This window comes from Telopea speciosissima, chromosome 4 (genome assembly GCF_018873765.1).
Source record: "Telopea speciosissima isolate NSW1024214 ecotype Mountain lineage chromosome 4, Tspe_v1, whole genome shotgun sequence".
In the NCBI taxonomy this organism is placed as follows: domain Eukaryota; kingdom Viridiplantae; phylum Streptophyta; class Magnoliopsida; order Proteales; family Proteaceae; genus Telopea; species Telopea speciosissima.
The window spans coordinates 9150123-9165017 of NC_057919.1; the positions used below are offsets into that span (position 1 = coordinate 9150123).

At 42.0% G+C, this 14895-nt stretch overlaps 2 protein-coding genes across 2 annotated transcripts; both read left to right on the forward strand.

Annotated features, from left to right (window-relative positions):
- Positions 1-2623: 2623 nt before the first annotated feature.
- Positions 2624-6184, forward strand: LOC122658299 (cation/H(+) antiporter 1). The gene is made up of 3 exons (XM_043853222.1): positions 2624-2786; positions 3851-4912; positions 4948-6184. Exons 1-3 carry the CDS (start codon positions 2628-2630, stop codon positions 6169-6171), a joined length of 2445 nt encoding a protein of 814 aa, XP_043709157.1. The 5' UTR covers positions 2624-2627; the 3' UTR covers positions 6172-6184.
- A 5107-nt stretch (positions 6185-11291) lies between these two features.
- On the forward strand, positions 11292-14753 carry LOC122660494 (L-ascorbate oxidase homolog). The gene is made up of 8 exons (XM_043855825.1): positions 11292-11456; positions 11587-11696; positions 12320-12590; positions 12705-12807; positions 12881-13226; positions 13317-13682; positions 14303-14381; positions 14515-14753. Exons 1-8 carry the CDS (start codon positions 11307-11309, stop codon positions 14725-14727), a joined length of 1638 nt encoding a protein of 545 aa, XP_043711760.1. The 5' UTR covers positions 11292-11306; the 3' UTR covers positions 14728-14753.
- Positions 14754-14895: the final 142 nt, after the last annotated feature.

Consider the following 14895-nt stretch of genomic DNA (forward strand, 5'->3'; position numbering starts at 1 on the left):
AAATTAATTAAAGCTAGGGAAACTTAGAATAGACATTGATGCAGTCCTACTCCTAGCTACCTAGCTAAAATTCCCGATCCAATTTTAATACCTGCAATGAATTCGCAACTTCAGTGAAATCTGATTGATCCAATCATCTTGTGATCTTCCTACTCTGGCAAACTCAGATTGTTTTCCCCAATGCCTAAAACCTTTAAACAACCCCTAAACTGTATAAAACTTAAGCCGTGAAATGGGAAAATAAATCTAGAACACTCCCCCAATGGACAAACTCTGCTATGAATGGTCACTGGAGATAGAAATCATTATGAATACTAATCGTTAGGGGTGGGGGGGAAATGTTGGGTTTTTAGAATCACGAAAGTTGTAGTTGTTTACTAGAGTTATAGAGTTGCTGGATGAGTAGGGAACGCATTGCAGGTGGAGGAGGCTGGATTTGCAATACCGCCGGATAAGGAATAAGAAGGGAGAAATAGGTCCTAGAATAGGGTGGGCCTCAGGGCTAAGGTTGGTCCATAGCAATTTTGTAGTCGTGGGTTCGTGTCAGGAAACAGCCTCTCCTCAAAACGAAGGTAAAGCTGTGTATATTATTATCCTCTCCGGATCCTGAAGTGGTGGGAGTCTTGTGCACTAGGTGTATCCTTTTGAAGAGATCTTAGAAAGGACAATATGTCATTCATGTGGTCATCTGATTCGATAGGGCAGATGTAAATCAACTGTATCTTTTGCCTTACATTAATGAATGGGAAAGGTTCTTTGAGCGGGTAGGGTACTTTGGTACAACTCTCTCAAGTAACTTCACGGCCTTCTTTTTACCAAAAAAAACTCCACTAATCATGTACATTTGCATCTCATAGGTGTGCTCCTCTACGCGTCTTGCTCATTGAAGGAAAATTATCTCGTCCAGTTCTCTGTCCAGCTCTCTCTCTCTCTCTCTCCCTCTCTCCCTTATAAAGTAACTTCACGGCCTTCTTTACCCCCCCGCGCCCCAAAAAAAAAAACCTCTACTACCTTCTCATGTACAGTTGCATCTCATTGGTATGCTCCTCTACGTGGCTTGCTCATTGAAGGAAAATTTTCTCTTCCAGTTCTCTACCCAGCTCAGTTCCCCCAGTGCCTGTAATAAGGGTGGGTGGGAGTTGGACCCCATCTGGGCAAAGTGTTTGTGCAGGGATAGGGTGATCATTGTGCCCCCCCTTATCACATGCACTGGGGGAACTGTTCGGGCAGGGAAATGGAAGGGACAAAGATCCCTCATTGAACCCATTCTAATTAATTAAGGGAAAAGGATGTACATCGGTGTGTACATTGCTCCTCCTAAGAGTCTCTCCTCTTCAAGGTTTTAGGAATCGGTATTGACTATGGTATTAGTCTCAGCCAATATCGATCAGGATTGGCTCGTATCAGTCCGAGTCAGACATTTTTACCCCTGTTTTTCAATAAAAATGCTTTTTTTTAGTATCATTTTACCTTTGATCCGTATAGTGGATTGGTATCGGTCTCTACTGATACTGATACGAATTGGCCGATTTGAAATCGATTCCTAAAACCATCTTCCTTTCTAACTTTGTGGCCCTCCTTTACACGCGAGGCATTCCTTTCTGAGCCCCTTGGCTTGGCGTGGGAGATGCCATTATATGTAAGTTGTGTACCTCCATTAATTAATTACTTAATAGGAAAAGTCTCTCCAAGCAAGCCGCATAGCCTGCACCTCTTTACGTAGGGGTGATACATAGGGGTGATGCAAGGTTAAAAAAATAATAAAATAATTCTTAGGAGACGATGCAGGCCACATTTTCAAATTAGGAACCGGATCGGTGAAAATCGGCCCTAATCAATCTTGATTCCGGCGTAATTGACACAATCAATTCATGCCAAGAAACCCTAGAATCACCAAGTTTTCAGATGTTGAGGGATATTTCTAGGGTTCTTGGGACAGATTTCGGTCGATTCCTTCCAGATCAGAATTGACTGAAACTGATTCAATTCCCAATTCAATGTTTTTGAGACGCTGGTGCTGGTTAACCCGCTTGCCGAGATACTTCTCTCACTTGATAAATCATTATCATTTTTTTTTTAGGGAAAAGGAAAGCTTATCCCGATCGGGTGGATCCAGCGTCTAGATATAGGAGCACACAAAAGACCGATCCGCCCCAATGAAAATTGAAAATCTTATTCAAACCCATGCTTTTGTGCACACTCCTCATTCGGTACACGCTGGTGCAGGGGCTAAAAGACCGGGTAGCGTTCTCGTGCCTTTTTCTTTTGGGAGATTATCCACATAAACAGTAAAAACAAATGACCTCGAAAGCAACGGATGTCCATTAAAGGTAAAAAGTGGAAGGTTAAGAGAAACAGCCCAACCAGCATCCCGTTTCCAATCCATTCCCTATGAGAGAAACGGGAAAAAAGTAGACAAGTAGGAGACAGAAAGGGAGGCGCGGCAGAGGGGGTGGCCGGAGACAGAGAGGTAAAAACGCCAGAAGGGGTGGCAAGAGACAAAAGACTTAAACACCGTCGCCACCACCACCATCCTAAGTACATCGCATACAGTGGAGCATAAGGAGAAGTTCCTCCGCTTCTTCTTCATTCAAACATTTGAAGAGATCGATCTAATAAGATTGGAAATGGTGACCGCCCCATCACATGCAGCAGAGTGCCATGGGGCTGAGCTATCTTACTTATTCATTTTGGCGTCCGTGCTTATCTGCATTCTTCTTCTGTCCTATTTCTTTCAATTCTTCCTCAAACCCCTTGGCCAGCCTGGACCCATCGCTCAAATACTTGTACGTATACATTGGTACATGTCTCTTTATATTCTGTAAGCACTCAAGTTTCCTTTTTTTTTTTTTTTTTTTTTTTTTTTTTTTTTAATGCTCACTCACATTTATCTTGCAAATATAAATACAGGAAAATTTTTGAAATAGCAGGAATGTTCCTGTTACATGGCTGGCAGTCAAGGAAATAGAATAATTTACTTCTCCTTTGGGTTCATAAATATCCTCCTAGGTTCTTGTATTTTTTAAAATACCTTCTAGGATCCCATCTCCTTGGCTGCTAGCCTTGTAGCAACAAAATTCCGTCCCTAAATACATGGGCAAGAGTTCTCTGTGGGAGCGTGGCCCCTATATGTCTGGGAACCAATGGGAACACACGCGGTGAATCAACTGGGCAATCATTATCATCTTTCATGGGGCCGGGGTGGTCATTTTGCCTCCTCTGTGTTTTGGCACATGGCGTACACTCCCCCATAGAGAACTTTCGAGTTCGGTTCCTCTGCACATACGTGCAGGTGCACATACATGTGAGAGGCAACCGCATGTCCTATTTTTGCCATTTACAAGGGGGAGGAGGGGTATTCATGGAAACAAAATAAACATATGATTGGTTTAGAGGTGTACGTTCACCTAAACGTAAGTGCAGATGATCCATTCTCAGAACTTTCTCCCTTATAAATACATTTACAGAGAAAGAAAACGCTACCTGGTCGCATACAGTGCATAGTTCCTACACCTAGACACAGGGTCGCACGAAATGACCGTCGTACTCTAGGGATTTTCGCCTTTCCATGGGGGTGCGACAGTCATTTCGCACAACCCAACCCTATGTCTAGGCGCATGGGCCGCATACCGCACACGACAGATAGCATCCTTTCTCCCATACATATATCATGGGGGTAAAAGAATGCTACCCCTCACATGGGCACCTCACCCCTTCCCTTCCCTTGGAACTATCTATACATATTTCATAGGGTAAAAGCGTGTCATTCTAAGTAGATATTGATGTCAAGTGCATTTTCGGGGAAAAATTTACCAATGGTATTGTTTACGTGTTTGAGTGGCTGGAACAGGCCGGGCTGGTGCTAGGCTGGTCAGGATTGAACCAGATCCAATATGTAAGAGGATCAATGTTCCCGTATCTGGCGGAGGTTCAATACAGGGATTTGTCAATCTTAAGCCGTACCATCTTCATGTTCCTTATCGGCCTCGAGATGGATGTTCCTTACACACTGCGTTCTCTAAGGCTATCATCGACCGTCGCATTTTGTGGGACCTTACTCTGCAGCATCCTGACCGTCCCCGTCTCTCAACTCATATATCCTTACTACATCCACGCCAACCACAACCTAGACAACAGGTCCAACTTCACTCTCACTCTCATGCTCCTCGCCGCTAGTGCCTCCTCCCCACTCGCCATCAAGATCGCTGACGAGATGAAGCTCTCCACATCCGATGTTGGCCGCCTTGCCATCACTACCTCACTGTTGAACTACATTTCTTGTTTGTCTTGGGCGGCATTAAGGATTACGCTATGGAGAATGGGAATCATGGGGGTTTGGAAGGGCTTCGTCGGTGCTGCGTTTTGCTTGGCCCTCCTCGTTGTGGCCATCTTGCTGAACAAGGCCCTGGTCAGGTGGTTGAACCGGAGGCACCTGCACCTTCAATACCTCAAGAATATGGAGGTAGTTTACATCTTGGTGGTCCTTATTGGCATGGCCGTGTTCTTGGAATGGATGGATTACGTTGCTGATGCGGCTTGCTTCTTCCTTGGGGTAATGTTCCCTAGGGAAGGGAAAGCCGCCAGAACTGTGATTCATAAATTAGGGTTTCCCGTCTACAATATCATATTCCCGTTGTATTTTGGGTACATGGGGTTTCAGGCCGATTTAACTCGGCTGAAACACTTGCCTGACTTCATCATGGTCCTCATCCTCCTCTCCTTGAACATCGTCGGCAAGATGGGCGGAACCCTAATTGCAGCTTGTCATTTCTTCAAGATCCCATTCAACGAGGGCCTTCTGCTCGCCTTCTTGCTCAGCTTAAATGGAAATCTTGAACTTTTACTCCTCAACTCGAAATTCAATAAGAAAGTAAGTTTTTCTCATTTTCTCTTCAACTCAATTCAATTCCTCGCAAACCATAACGAATCTGTAATTCTGATCTATAGCAGAAATGGAACGCAGCGTTTTCAAATGCGCTAAAGGTGACGATGGTGATCAATACGCTATTAGTCGGTCCCACCTTGGCTTTCCTGGTGAGGAGAGAAAGAAGAGCAACGACATTCAAGCATGTGGGATTAGAGTGGCAGAAACCATACAGCGAGCTCCGAATCCTGGCCTGCGTTCATGGTCCTCGTCATGTATCCACCATGGCTTGGATCATCGCTGCGTCAATTGGGCCCAACAACGCTATTACCCCTTACTTGATGCACCTAGTTGAGCTCACCGGCAGGAACAAAGCGTACGTGTTGTATCACACTCGAGATGAGAGCGACGCTGGCAACGACGATCATTACGGTGGTAACGATGCGGTGGAGATCAGTCACAACATCGATACCTTCACAGCGGAGATGGGCATCACAGTCCACTTGGTCACGGCGGTGTCACCCTACGACACAATGCACGAGGACGTGTGTTTGGGTGCAGAGGATTTGCATGCTTCCATAATACTCCTCCCTTTCCACAAATACCAGCAGGTGGATGGGAAAATGGAGATCGACAAGGAAGGGATCAGGACCACCAACCAGAAGGTGCTCCGTCACGCCCCGTGCTCCGTGGGAATCCTCGTGGACAGGGGTCTCTACGTGGCAACAGCTGGGCCCAACATGGAGGGTACCAAAAGGCAACACATTGCCGGTTTGTTCTTCGGTGGGCCCGACGATCGAGAGGCCTTGATCTACAGCGGACGGATCGCCACGCATCCCCAGGTAGACCTCACCGTCTTCAGATTTCGGCTCACCGACAGGAAAAACCAATTGCAGACACAGAGCCAGATTTTATCCAGCTTCAGCAGCAACACCGAAGGGGAAGTCGTAATGTCGATTCCAATCCAAGAGACCGAGAACGACGCAGACCAGGCTTTCCTCTCCTCTTTCTACAAGAGGTACGTGACGACGGGAGAAGTGGAGTATGTAGAGAAGTATGTGGGAAACGCGCAAGAGACAGTAGCGACTCTAAGCGCCATGGCGGACATGTTCGCTCTTTTCATAGTAGGGAAAGGAAGGAGAGGGCTCTGCCCATTAACCGCAGGATTGAGCGAGTGGGAAGAGTGCCCGGAGCTTGGGGAGATTGGGAATCTATTGGCTTCTGCGGATTTTTCAGTTACCGGTTCCATTTTGGTCATCCAACAGCACAGAGAACCCAGGAAAGACGAAGAGTTCACCATAAGCTAAGCTACCATCTCTTCTTATCGTCATTGGTCCAGTTTCATGTGATGTGACCCTTTTGCCCCAGACATCTTCCAAGGATGGAGAATGATTTCACTAAACGGTGTCCACATCGCAGGACTAGCCTATAAATCTATTCGGGTTGGAATTTCTCTGTCCCGGACTCCCAATCCAGCTACAACCGAACTCTTTGACTTCTTGTGAACTCTAAACAGGAAAAAGTTGGGAATGTCAAGCTGATACCCATCAGTTTGTGTATGATTTTTTGCACCTGACTCATATGATGGAATATGAATGCCAAGAAGATATTGTAGGAATTTTTTTTTAAGTTATATATAGGTGAGTCTCACGGTTTTAAAACACATTATACTCAGTAAGAAAGACCACAACATATATGTGTATTTCATGACACATTTTAGACAATGTAGGATTTTTTATGATTTACAGTAGCAAAGGCCCACATATATGTCTGACTCTGACCTCTTATGTCTAAACAGATTTGAAGAAGACTAATTATGTAACGAAGGATATTTGGGAACACAAGAAATGGATAGAAAAGAAAAGACATAATAAGACCTCCCCCCCTTCTTACCCACCAAACTTAACCTAGAGATTCTACTGTAAGATGTGTATATCACTGATTCTTTGTATCTTTTCCTACTTTTGATCCATACATAGTATTACATTGATAGAGGATGGGCCAGGAATCATTATCGGCAAGCCGATTCCTTGAAACAATGGGGGTAAGGGCTTCTTCCATATGTTTAAAATAAAGAATTTCCTTTTTCTTTTTCACTTAATTCGTGCTCTAAATTCAAAATCATTACTCACGAGGAAAAGACTTGGTTGTACAAATTATTTTAAAACAATTGCTAGTTTTAATTTGGTTCATACTCATTCAGCTACTCTATTCATGGAAACGTTATGAAATAGGATTTTAATATAATTTTTCATAATGTTGAAATTTTAGCATGTTCTTTTAACTTTCAAAATTGCAATCTTCTTTTTGACTGTTAGTTGTTTTGTACTTCAAAGTTTCTTTGAATGGGGATTAAAAAAAATTTGGGGGAGGATTTTCAATGGTGTCAATGTGGGAAGGAATTTGCAAGCATGTCACACATAATTAATGTTTTTAGTTTGAATAAGGTATCATCCATGTATAACCAAAATTTTTAAATGGAGTCAAAAAAAAAAAAAAAAAGGAGAAAAGTTCTCCATGGGGGAGTGTCCCATCCACGCCCAGACACAGAGGGGGCAAAATGATCACCCCACCTCCATGAAAGGCGAAAATCCCACCCCCAAATGTACAACTCACGCGCTCACATTGGCCCCCGCGCATGGAGGAGCCACACATCCCCACAGAGAATGTTCATCTAAAATAAAAATATGGGCAAGAGAACTCTACTTGGTCGCATGGTCTCTACACAAGCGTATGAGTTTATGGGGGAGCACGCCTAGGTATCTACTCAGGGGGCAGAGGTGTCATTTCACGGTGCGCATGGGAAACACCACCAAGTAGAGATCTTTTCCCCTAAAAATATATATGTGGGGCTCTCACTTTTTATGAGAGGGTGTACAAAAAGAATCAAACTGACATTGTGAAGATCTTTTCCCTAAAATGGTTTTCAAAATAATCTAAAAATATTTTACCTTTATGTAATTCTCAAGAATTGTTTGTTAGAATTCTATTTAGAATAGAATTAATAATCCTATTGTGGACTAAAATTAAATAACTTAAAACTCAGGCTAATTATAGTATTGGTTTAATTAAGGGGTTCATTGGGTTATATTAGGAATCCTATGTGGACTGGCTTTAGTGTGAGCAGATGGATTCTTATTCAGACTATGATGAGTGAGGCCCTCTAGGAATTACTATATAAAGAAAGCTAGGTCCTTCCTCTCTACCCATCACAACTATTAGTTCTCAATCTCTGTTGAGGAGTGCACTCTAGAAAGAGAGGGAGATATTCAGTGTTCATCATCCCTATGCATTCGGTATTCTCATCAAACCAGTTACTTTGGGAATAGAGGGGAAACACTTAGATCTTTGGTCTTTATTTTTCGCTGCAATCATCATCACTATAGATGTAAAACAAGGTTAGTGGTTCTATCCCTATTTTTTATTATTTATTTGATTGTGTTCTTGAACACCCTATGGAGATCTTGACTTTTATGATTTTGTCCTTATTCGGATCAAACTATTCTCACATTGTTATTATCTTGCAATCTTTTCGAGTATGCACTTATGCATGATTTTATCCTTATTAAAAGAAAAAGGAAATGTTACAACAAAGGCTTTGTTTGTTTCTGCGTAAAATTTTACCTGAAAAACTTTTCGTGGTAAATATTACTTCGTAATTGTAAAATTTTACATGTTAAAAAGTTTTCCAATGCTTATTTTCATAAAAAAAAATACAAACATTGAAAAACTTTTATACATGCAAAGTTTTTATAAGTCAATTTTAAAAAAAAAAAAAATGAGTTGTAACAGTTTAAACTTTAAACGTGAAAAGCCAACCCATTTTAGTACTATTATGTCGAACTTCATATGATGAATTTTAAATGTTTATATATTCAATGTGCTGTCTTGAATGTGGTCTTGCGTGGAACTTCTTCATATATATGAGAGAAGAGAGGAATTTGAGTCAGATGACATTATGATCTCTCTTGGTGACATTATGCACTAGATCTGTTTCTTTCAGTACCAAAAAATATCGATATTCAATGATCCTTTCCGTTTTTGAATTCTGAAGGTGTTTTAGTTTTAAATTTGAAATTTTGGGGATTAATTTTGTTTTATAGTGCAAATGTGGTGGGGGAGGGGGAATCAATAATTATAGTTGTCGCGTTAATGGCTCTACAAACTTCTTAACACAATTCAAATAAAAGGCTAGCGATACAACTATAGGCCGCAATTTACAATCATTATCATAACACGGGATTTTTACCAACTCGTTTGTCCAGTGAGTAAGCTGGCAATACTTTGGACCACTAAAACTGTCCAACTCGCTTGACCGTTGGATGTCCGACCACCACCTAATACTGTCACACTGCACAGTTGTAGGAATTGGAGAGAATTAAAATTGCGATAAGGATTTACTTGTACTTATATTTTTAGGTAAGAGGTTTGCTTGTACTTGACTATTTGGTAGACTTAAAGAGACCTAGCGCAGTGGTAATCTAAAAACAGCGTACACAATTACTTCTTTTTTTTTTTGAGAAAATTTCATGGACACCCCTATAATTTTATCGTATATCGATCAAGGACATCCCAAAAACTATCAAAATCTAAAAAATGTCCGTGATATTTTGATAGTGTTTGGGGTGTCCTTTTTTTTTGGGTAAAGCTAGACGATTACTTCACGTTGACGTAAGTCGCAACCTTTTATATCATGGCACACAAATAAAATCATGTCATTTTCTTCATCTGCATTACTAAAGTAGTATAGATGTGAATGTATGTATTTGGATTTGGCATTCTTACTTCTTACAAGTTTCATTTCTTACGGCTCAATTTCTCTTTTGGAAAGTTTTGGAAGTGGATCATGATTTTAGGTATTAATATGTAATTGTTGTACTGGTGTCAATTGTGATGGTATCATCGATGATGTTTAGGTGTAAATTTTTTGAGATGTAAAATATTTGAGTCAACTTGATACAGCAATGAACAGCGGTTAGTTTGGTTGGTTGGACGTTTTACATCATATTATGGTGTTTTTGAATATTTCTTACTTTTATCATTATGTGTACACGATTTGTCACACAATATTCAAATTTATATAAAAACAAATGAGATGACATGAGTTCCTTTTGGTAGAAATAAAGGAGGGGACCCTGATCTCCTACGGCACGCTGCAATTAGAGAACTTCCAAATAACAGCTCAAGCAATTACACTCGGGGAATCAAGAAACAAATAAGTGTAATGAAGTCCTAAACTCCTTGCCAAGAGTAATCCAACTATAATGGCATCCGCCTCCATAGGTGCTGCAGATGAACTAAAGCCAACCCTGCACTTTGTTGCAACAAAGAACTTCTCGTGATTGACTTTTCTAGTTTAATAATTAACAATGTAGACCCCTAATACTACAAGCACCGTCGTGTTGATCATACGATAATGGTACGGAAAATTATCTTATCTTGTTCCCTGTCGGGCCCGGTTCCTCAGTTCCTCTAATAGGGGGTGGTGGATTCCATCCAGACAGATTGTTCGAGCAAGGGTAGGGCAGTCATTTTAGTCCCTCCTGTTAGAGGAATTGCGGAGCTCACCGGACAGGGAACTCGAGGAAATAAAGATCCATTATGGTACTCGATAATGAAAATTTAAGGCAGAGACTGTCTTTTAACAGCTACCAGAGATTGATGGTTCCTCATTACGCTTGGCATGCCGTTGATTACTTCATTATCAATACGGCACGGGTTTGAAAGAACTTCCAATAATCAAGGGTTACACACTGTCACGCAGTCACGCTTTTCTTATTTGACGTTACTTTTTGGTTCGTTACTATTCCCGGCACTTTCGTCTGGCAGTTCTGGAAAGAATGAAAGTGTAGAATACGCAAACACGATATCCACCATAAGATTGGCATATTCTACCTTAAGATCTTGTGGATGGGTCCCAAAGATCTTAACGAAGTAAATCAGGACATGTAATCTCCGCGAGTAGCGCTAGCAATCACTGGTCAAGTAAACGAATCAAAAGAACTATCGGAGTATCACTAATACAGAAAAACATCAAACAATTGATGTGAGGAACACGATTTGTTTGTTAGTCCAAAGGTGCGTGTGGAGGAAGGTGGACTTCTACCACCGCATCACATATATCACACACACATCACATGACACTCTTCAACCGACACCCAAAGTGCCCAATTTTGCGCATTTTTCTTTACTTTACTCCTTTACGGCTATATCACCTCACCTGCTTCTGTAACGCACTTGAATATCCAAATCTCATCATTCACTTCTCACGCCCACATCACAAGAAGTAATACACAAATTACTCCCTCCCATCTCCTTTTTAAAATCCACCACTTCTTTTGGAAACTAAAATAGAGCAGCAGGAAACCCTCTCTTCTCTGATTCATCTTTCTCCAATCCTCCCTCTCCTCCGTCTCGATTCATCTGCATTTCTTTCTATAAAATGTGGATAAGTTTAAGGGATGGTACAAAGCGCGCCATCTTCTTCGTCGTCGCCGGTCTTATCTCTGTGGTTAATTCCGAAGATCCTTACAGGTTCTTCACCTGGAATGTTACTTACGGCGACATTTATCCTCTAGGTGTTCGACAACAGGTTTGTGTATTTCACATTTCCAGTCAATTATCAAGATCTCGTAACTTCTTTCTCTCTCTGCGATTCTCTTTGAGCTTGTGGTTTTGACTGCTCTGGCATTGATGTATATGATGTGGCTTTGCGAATGTAGGGGATACTCATCAATGGTCAATTTCCGGGTCCAGATATAAATTCCGTCACGAATGACAATCTCATCGTAAACGTCTACAACAGCTTGCCGGAGCCCTTCCTCATCTCTTGGTGAGTCTCATCACTTTTTGAACTACGATTCATCACATTCCATGTCATTTCTTAACCACAATTGGATCGATCATGTGCTAATTATGGATCTCTGTATCTCATGCATATGGCTTGTTCTTCTTTTTCTTTATCTATTTAGTTCTTGGATTAAATTTTTTTCCCGCTAAGATTTGAGATATTAGATCCATAATATCGGCTTTTTGTGGATTTTTTTACACGTTAAAGATACTAATTTTTTCTTTTCGTTGGGAGTGTAAACACCGTTAATGTTGCTAACAGGACTAACAGGAAGGAAACGTGGCTTATATAAGAAAACAAGTGTAAATGATAGTACCATGGTTATGCCATGTATGAGTACAGATGTTGGTGGCCCCTTTTTCCTTTCTTTTTTACATATAAAATTCAAAAAAAAATAAAAATAAATAAATAAAGGAAAAAGGAAAGAAAACAAATGAACATGAAGTAGGGCCAGACTGTCAGTAAGTGGGTCTTTATTTTGAAATAAAGCATTTTCACGGGTCTACTGCACTCTTTTTGCCATATTAAATTTGAACTTAAATTCCAGTGTATAAATGCGTGTATCTGATTATGATTTGGGTTTTTAATCCGAGAAAATAAAACAGGAACGGAATTCAACAGAGGAGGAATTCATGGGAAGACGGAGTTTACGGAACCAACTGTCCCATCCCGCCGGGAAAGAACTTTACGTACGTGATGCAGGTGAAGGACCAGATTGGCAGCTTCTTCTACTTCCCCTCACTCGCCTTCCATAAAGCTGCCGGTGGTTTTGGAGGTATCAAGATCCTCAGCCGTCCCTTAATTCCCGTCCCTTTTCCTGACCCCTCCGGCGATTACACTGTTCTTATTGGAGATTGGTACAAGGCCAACCACTCGGTAAATCAACTCATCACCGCCTCTCTCTCTCTCTCTCTCTCTCTCTCTCTCTCTCTATACTAATAATCTCCTTTCCCCGGTGACCATTAAGTAGAATTTTCCTTTGTGTTTCAGACCCTGAAGATTATCCTGGATCGTGGTCATAAGTTACCTTTTCCAGATGGAATTCTCATCAACGGTCGCGGACCCAAGGGTATATCTTTCACAGTGGAACAAGGTACTACCGGCGCATCCCATGTTGGGTTTTGAGAGATTTCTGAAAAATAATGGAGACTCCTTTTGATGTGCAGGGAAAACTTACAGGTTTCGGATATCAAACGTGGGGCTGCAAAATTCACTCAATTTCAGGATTCAAGGGCACAAGTTGAAGCTGGTCGAAGTTGAGGGAACACACACTATGCAGACCACCTATTCCTCCCTTGATGTCCATGTTGGACAATCCTACTCAGTTCTTGTGACTGCTGATCAGCCTGCTCAAGATTATTACATTGTTGCGTCCACCCGTTTCACCACTTCTATCCTCACCGGCACTGCCATTCTCCGGTACAGTATTTCCGCCGGTCCTGTAAAGGGCCCACCCCCAGGTGGACCTACTATCCAAATCGATTGGTCCCTTAACCAGGCTCGCTCTATCAGGTAAAGTCAGCATAGATCCATCTCGTTTGACTGACTGAGCTAGTTTGTCAATTTGATCAATGATATCTGTATCTTTCCATGAATCTTCAGGACTAATCTCACGGCAAGTGGGCCAAGGCCAAACCCTCAAGGCTCATACCATTATGGCCTCATCAACACCACACGAACCATCATTCTGGGCAACTCTGCAGGTACTGTCAACGGCAAGCAGAGATATGCAGTGAATAGTGTGTCATTCATCCCGGCTGACACACCCTTAAAGCTCGCCGATCACTTCAAAATTGGAGGCGTATTCCGCCTTGGAAGCATCTCCGATAAACCACCCCATCGAAGTATGTACCTGGACACATCTGTTATGGCCGCTGATTTCCATGCATTCGTTGAAATTGTGTTCCACAACAAGGAGAACATTGTCCAGAGCTGGCACTTTGATGGCCACTCTTTCTTCGTTGTCGGGTAAGAGTCGCATTAGGATCCATTACAAAATTCAGTTCAAAGGGCAAAAACCCTGAAGGTGCATGGTGGTCTATTATGTGTCTAATGGGCCCACACTTTAGTGTATGGGCATTAGATTGGATCTGGTTCTCCTCCAGTAGTGATCGGACCAGAGCTGGAGGATCCAGCTCAGCAAAAACAAAAAACAGGGGGTATGGTCATTTGAGCCACTTGGGTCCCAACTGTGAAATGATCAAAACCACCCTTGTTTTTTGGGTGTTTTTGCTAGGTTGGACCCTCCTGCTCCCGCCACGGTTGGAGAAAAGCCAAATTACACTAGATTGGACTTGGGTTTCCTCCAACCGTGGTGGTGGGAGCTAGAGGATCCAGTCCAGTAAAAACAGGGGGTTTGATCATTTCATAGGAGACCCACACCCAGCTGGAGGAGAGCCAAATTGCACTAGATTGGGCAGCCTTGAATGAAATGGGTTAAAACCTTTGGTTTAAGGCGTTCGTGGAACGTATGGGTCAAACACCTAACAACGTCCTTGTTTGAAAATTAGAATAATATTTATTTAATTGTCCTTAAAAGATTTTTTATTTTTTATTTTGGTAGATTGTTATGCTACTTTGTGTTGCAGAATGGATGGAGGAGAGTGGACACCGGCTCGTAGGGGGCAGTACAATCTCAAAGATGCAGTTGCACGCTGCACCATCCAGGTGAGATGAATTGGTGTATAATTTAGTCCACTAGATACAATTTAAACCTACCAATCTATAATCAGTAATCTCAAAGCAAAATATACAATAATGTGAATTGAAACCTTTTAGAGAAGTGGTGTTATGTTAACAGGTATATCCCAGGTCATGGACGGCTATTTATGTTGGACTCGATAACGTGGGGATGTGGAACTTGAGGTCCGAGTTTTGGGCACGTCAGTACCTTGGGCAGCAATTTTATATGCGAGTCTACACACCTGTGGAGTCTACTAGAGACGAGAACCCTATTCCAGGGAATGCACTTCTCTGCGGCAGGGCCAGTGGAGGACATACTCGACCACTCTAAATTGATCAAGGGTGAATGGGAGTAATTCCCATTTTGGCTAAGCTAAACACTCCTATATATTCTGATATCTTGTTGCTTACTCAGCAAAAGTTGGAAGAAGGAGAAATTACCCCTATTAGAAAGTCTAAATTAATGACCCCAACTCGAGGTCTTAATATTCTTTTTTTC

Bases quoted from the DNA above. Each gene is read 5' to 3' on its own strand.
- LOC122658299 (XM_043853222.1), top strand. From the start codon at position 2,628: ATGGTGACCGCCCCATCACATGCAGCAGAGTGCCATGGGGCTGAGCTA. The intron at 2,787-3,850 runs GTACGTATACAT...TGGCTGGAACAG, and splicing joins GACCCATCGCTCAAATACTT to GCCGGGCTGGTGCTAGGCTG. The intron at 4,913-4,947 runs GCAAACCATAAC...TCTGATCTATAG, and splicing joins TCAACTCAATTCAATTCCTC to CAGAAATGGAACGCAGCGTT.
- LOC122660494 (XM_043855825.1), top strand. From the start codon at position 11,307: ATGTGGATAAGTTTAAGGGATGGTACAAAGCGCGCCATCTTCTTCGTC. The intron at 11,697-12,319 runs GTGAGTCTCATC...AAAATAAAACAG, and splicing joins GAGCCCTTCCTCATCTCTTG to GAACGGAATTCAACAGAGGA. The intron at 13,227-13,316 runs GTAAAGTCAGCA...ATGAATCTTCAG, and splicing joins AACCAGGCTCGCTCTATCAG to GACTAATCTCACGGCAAGTG.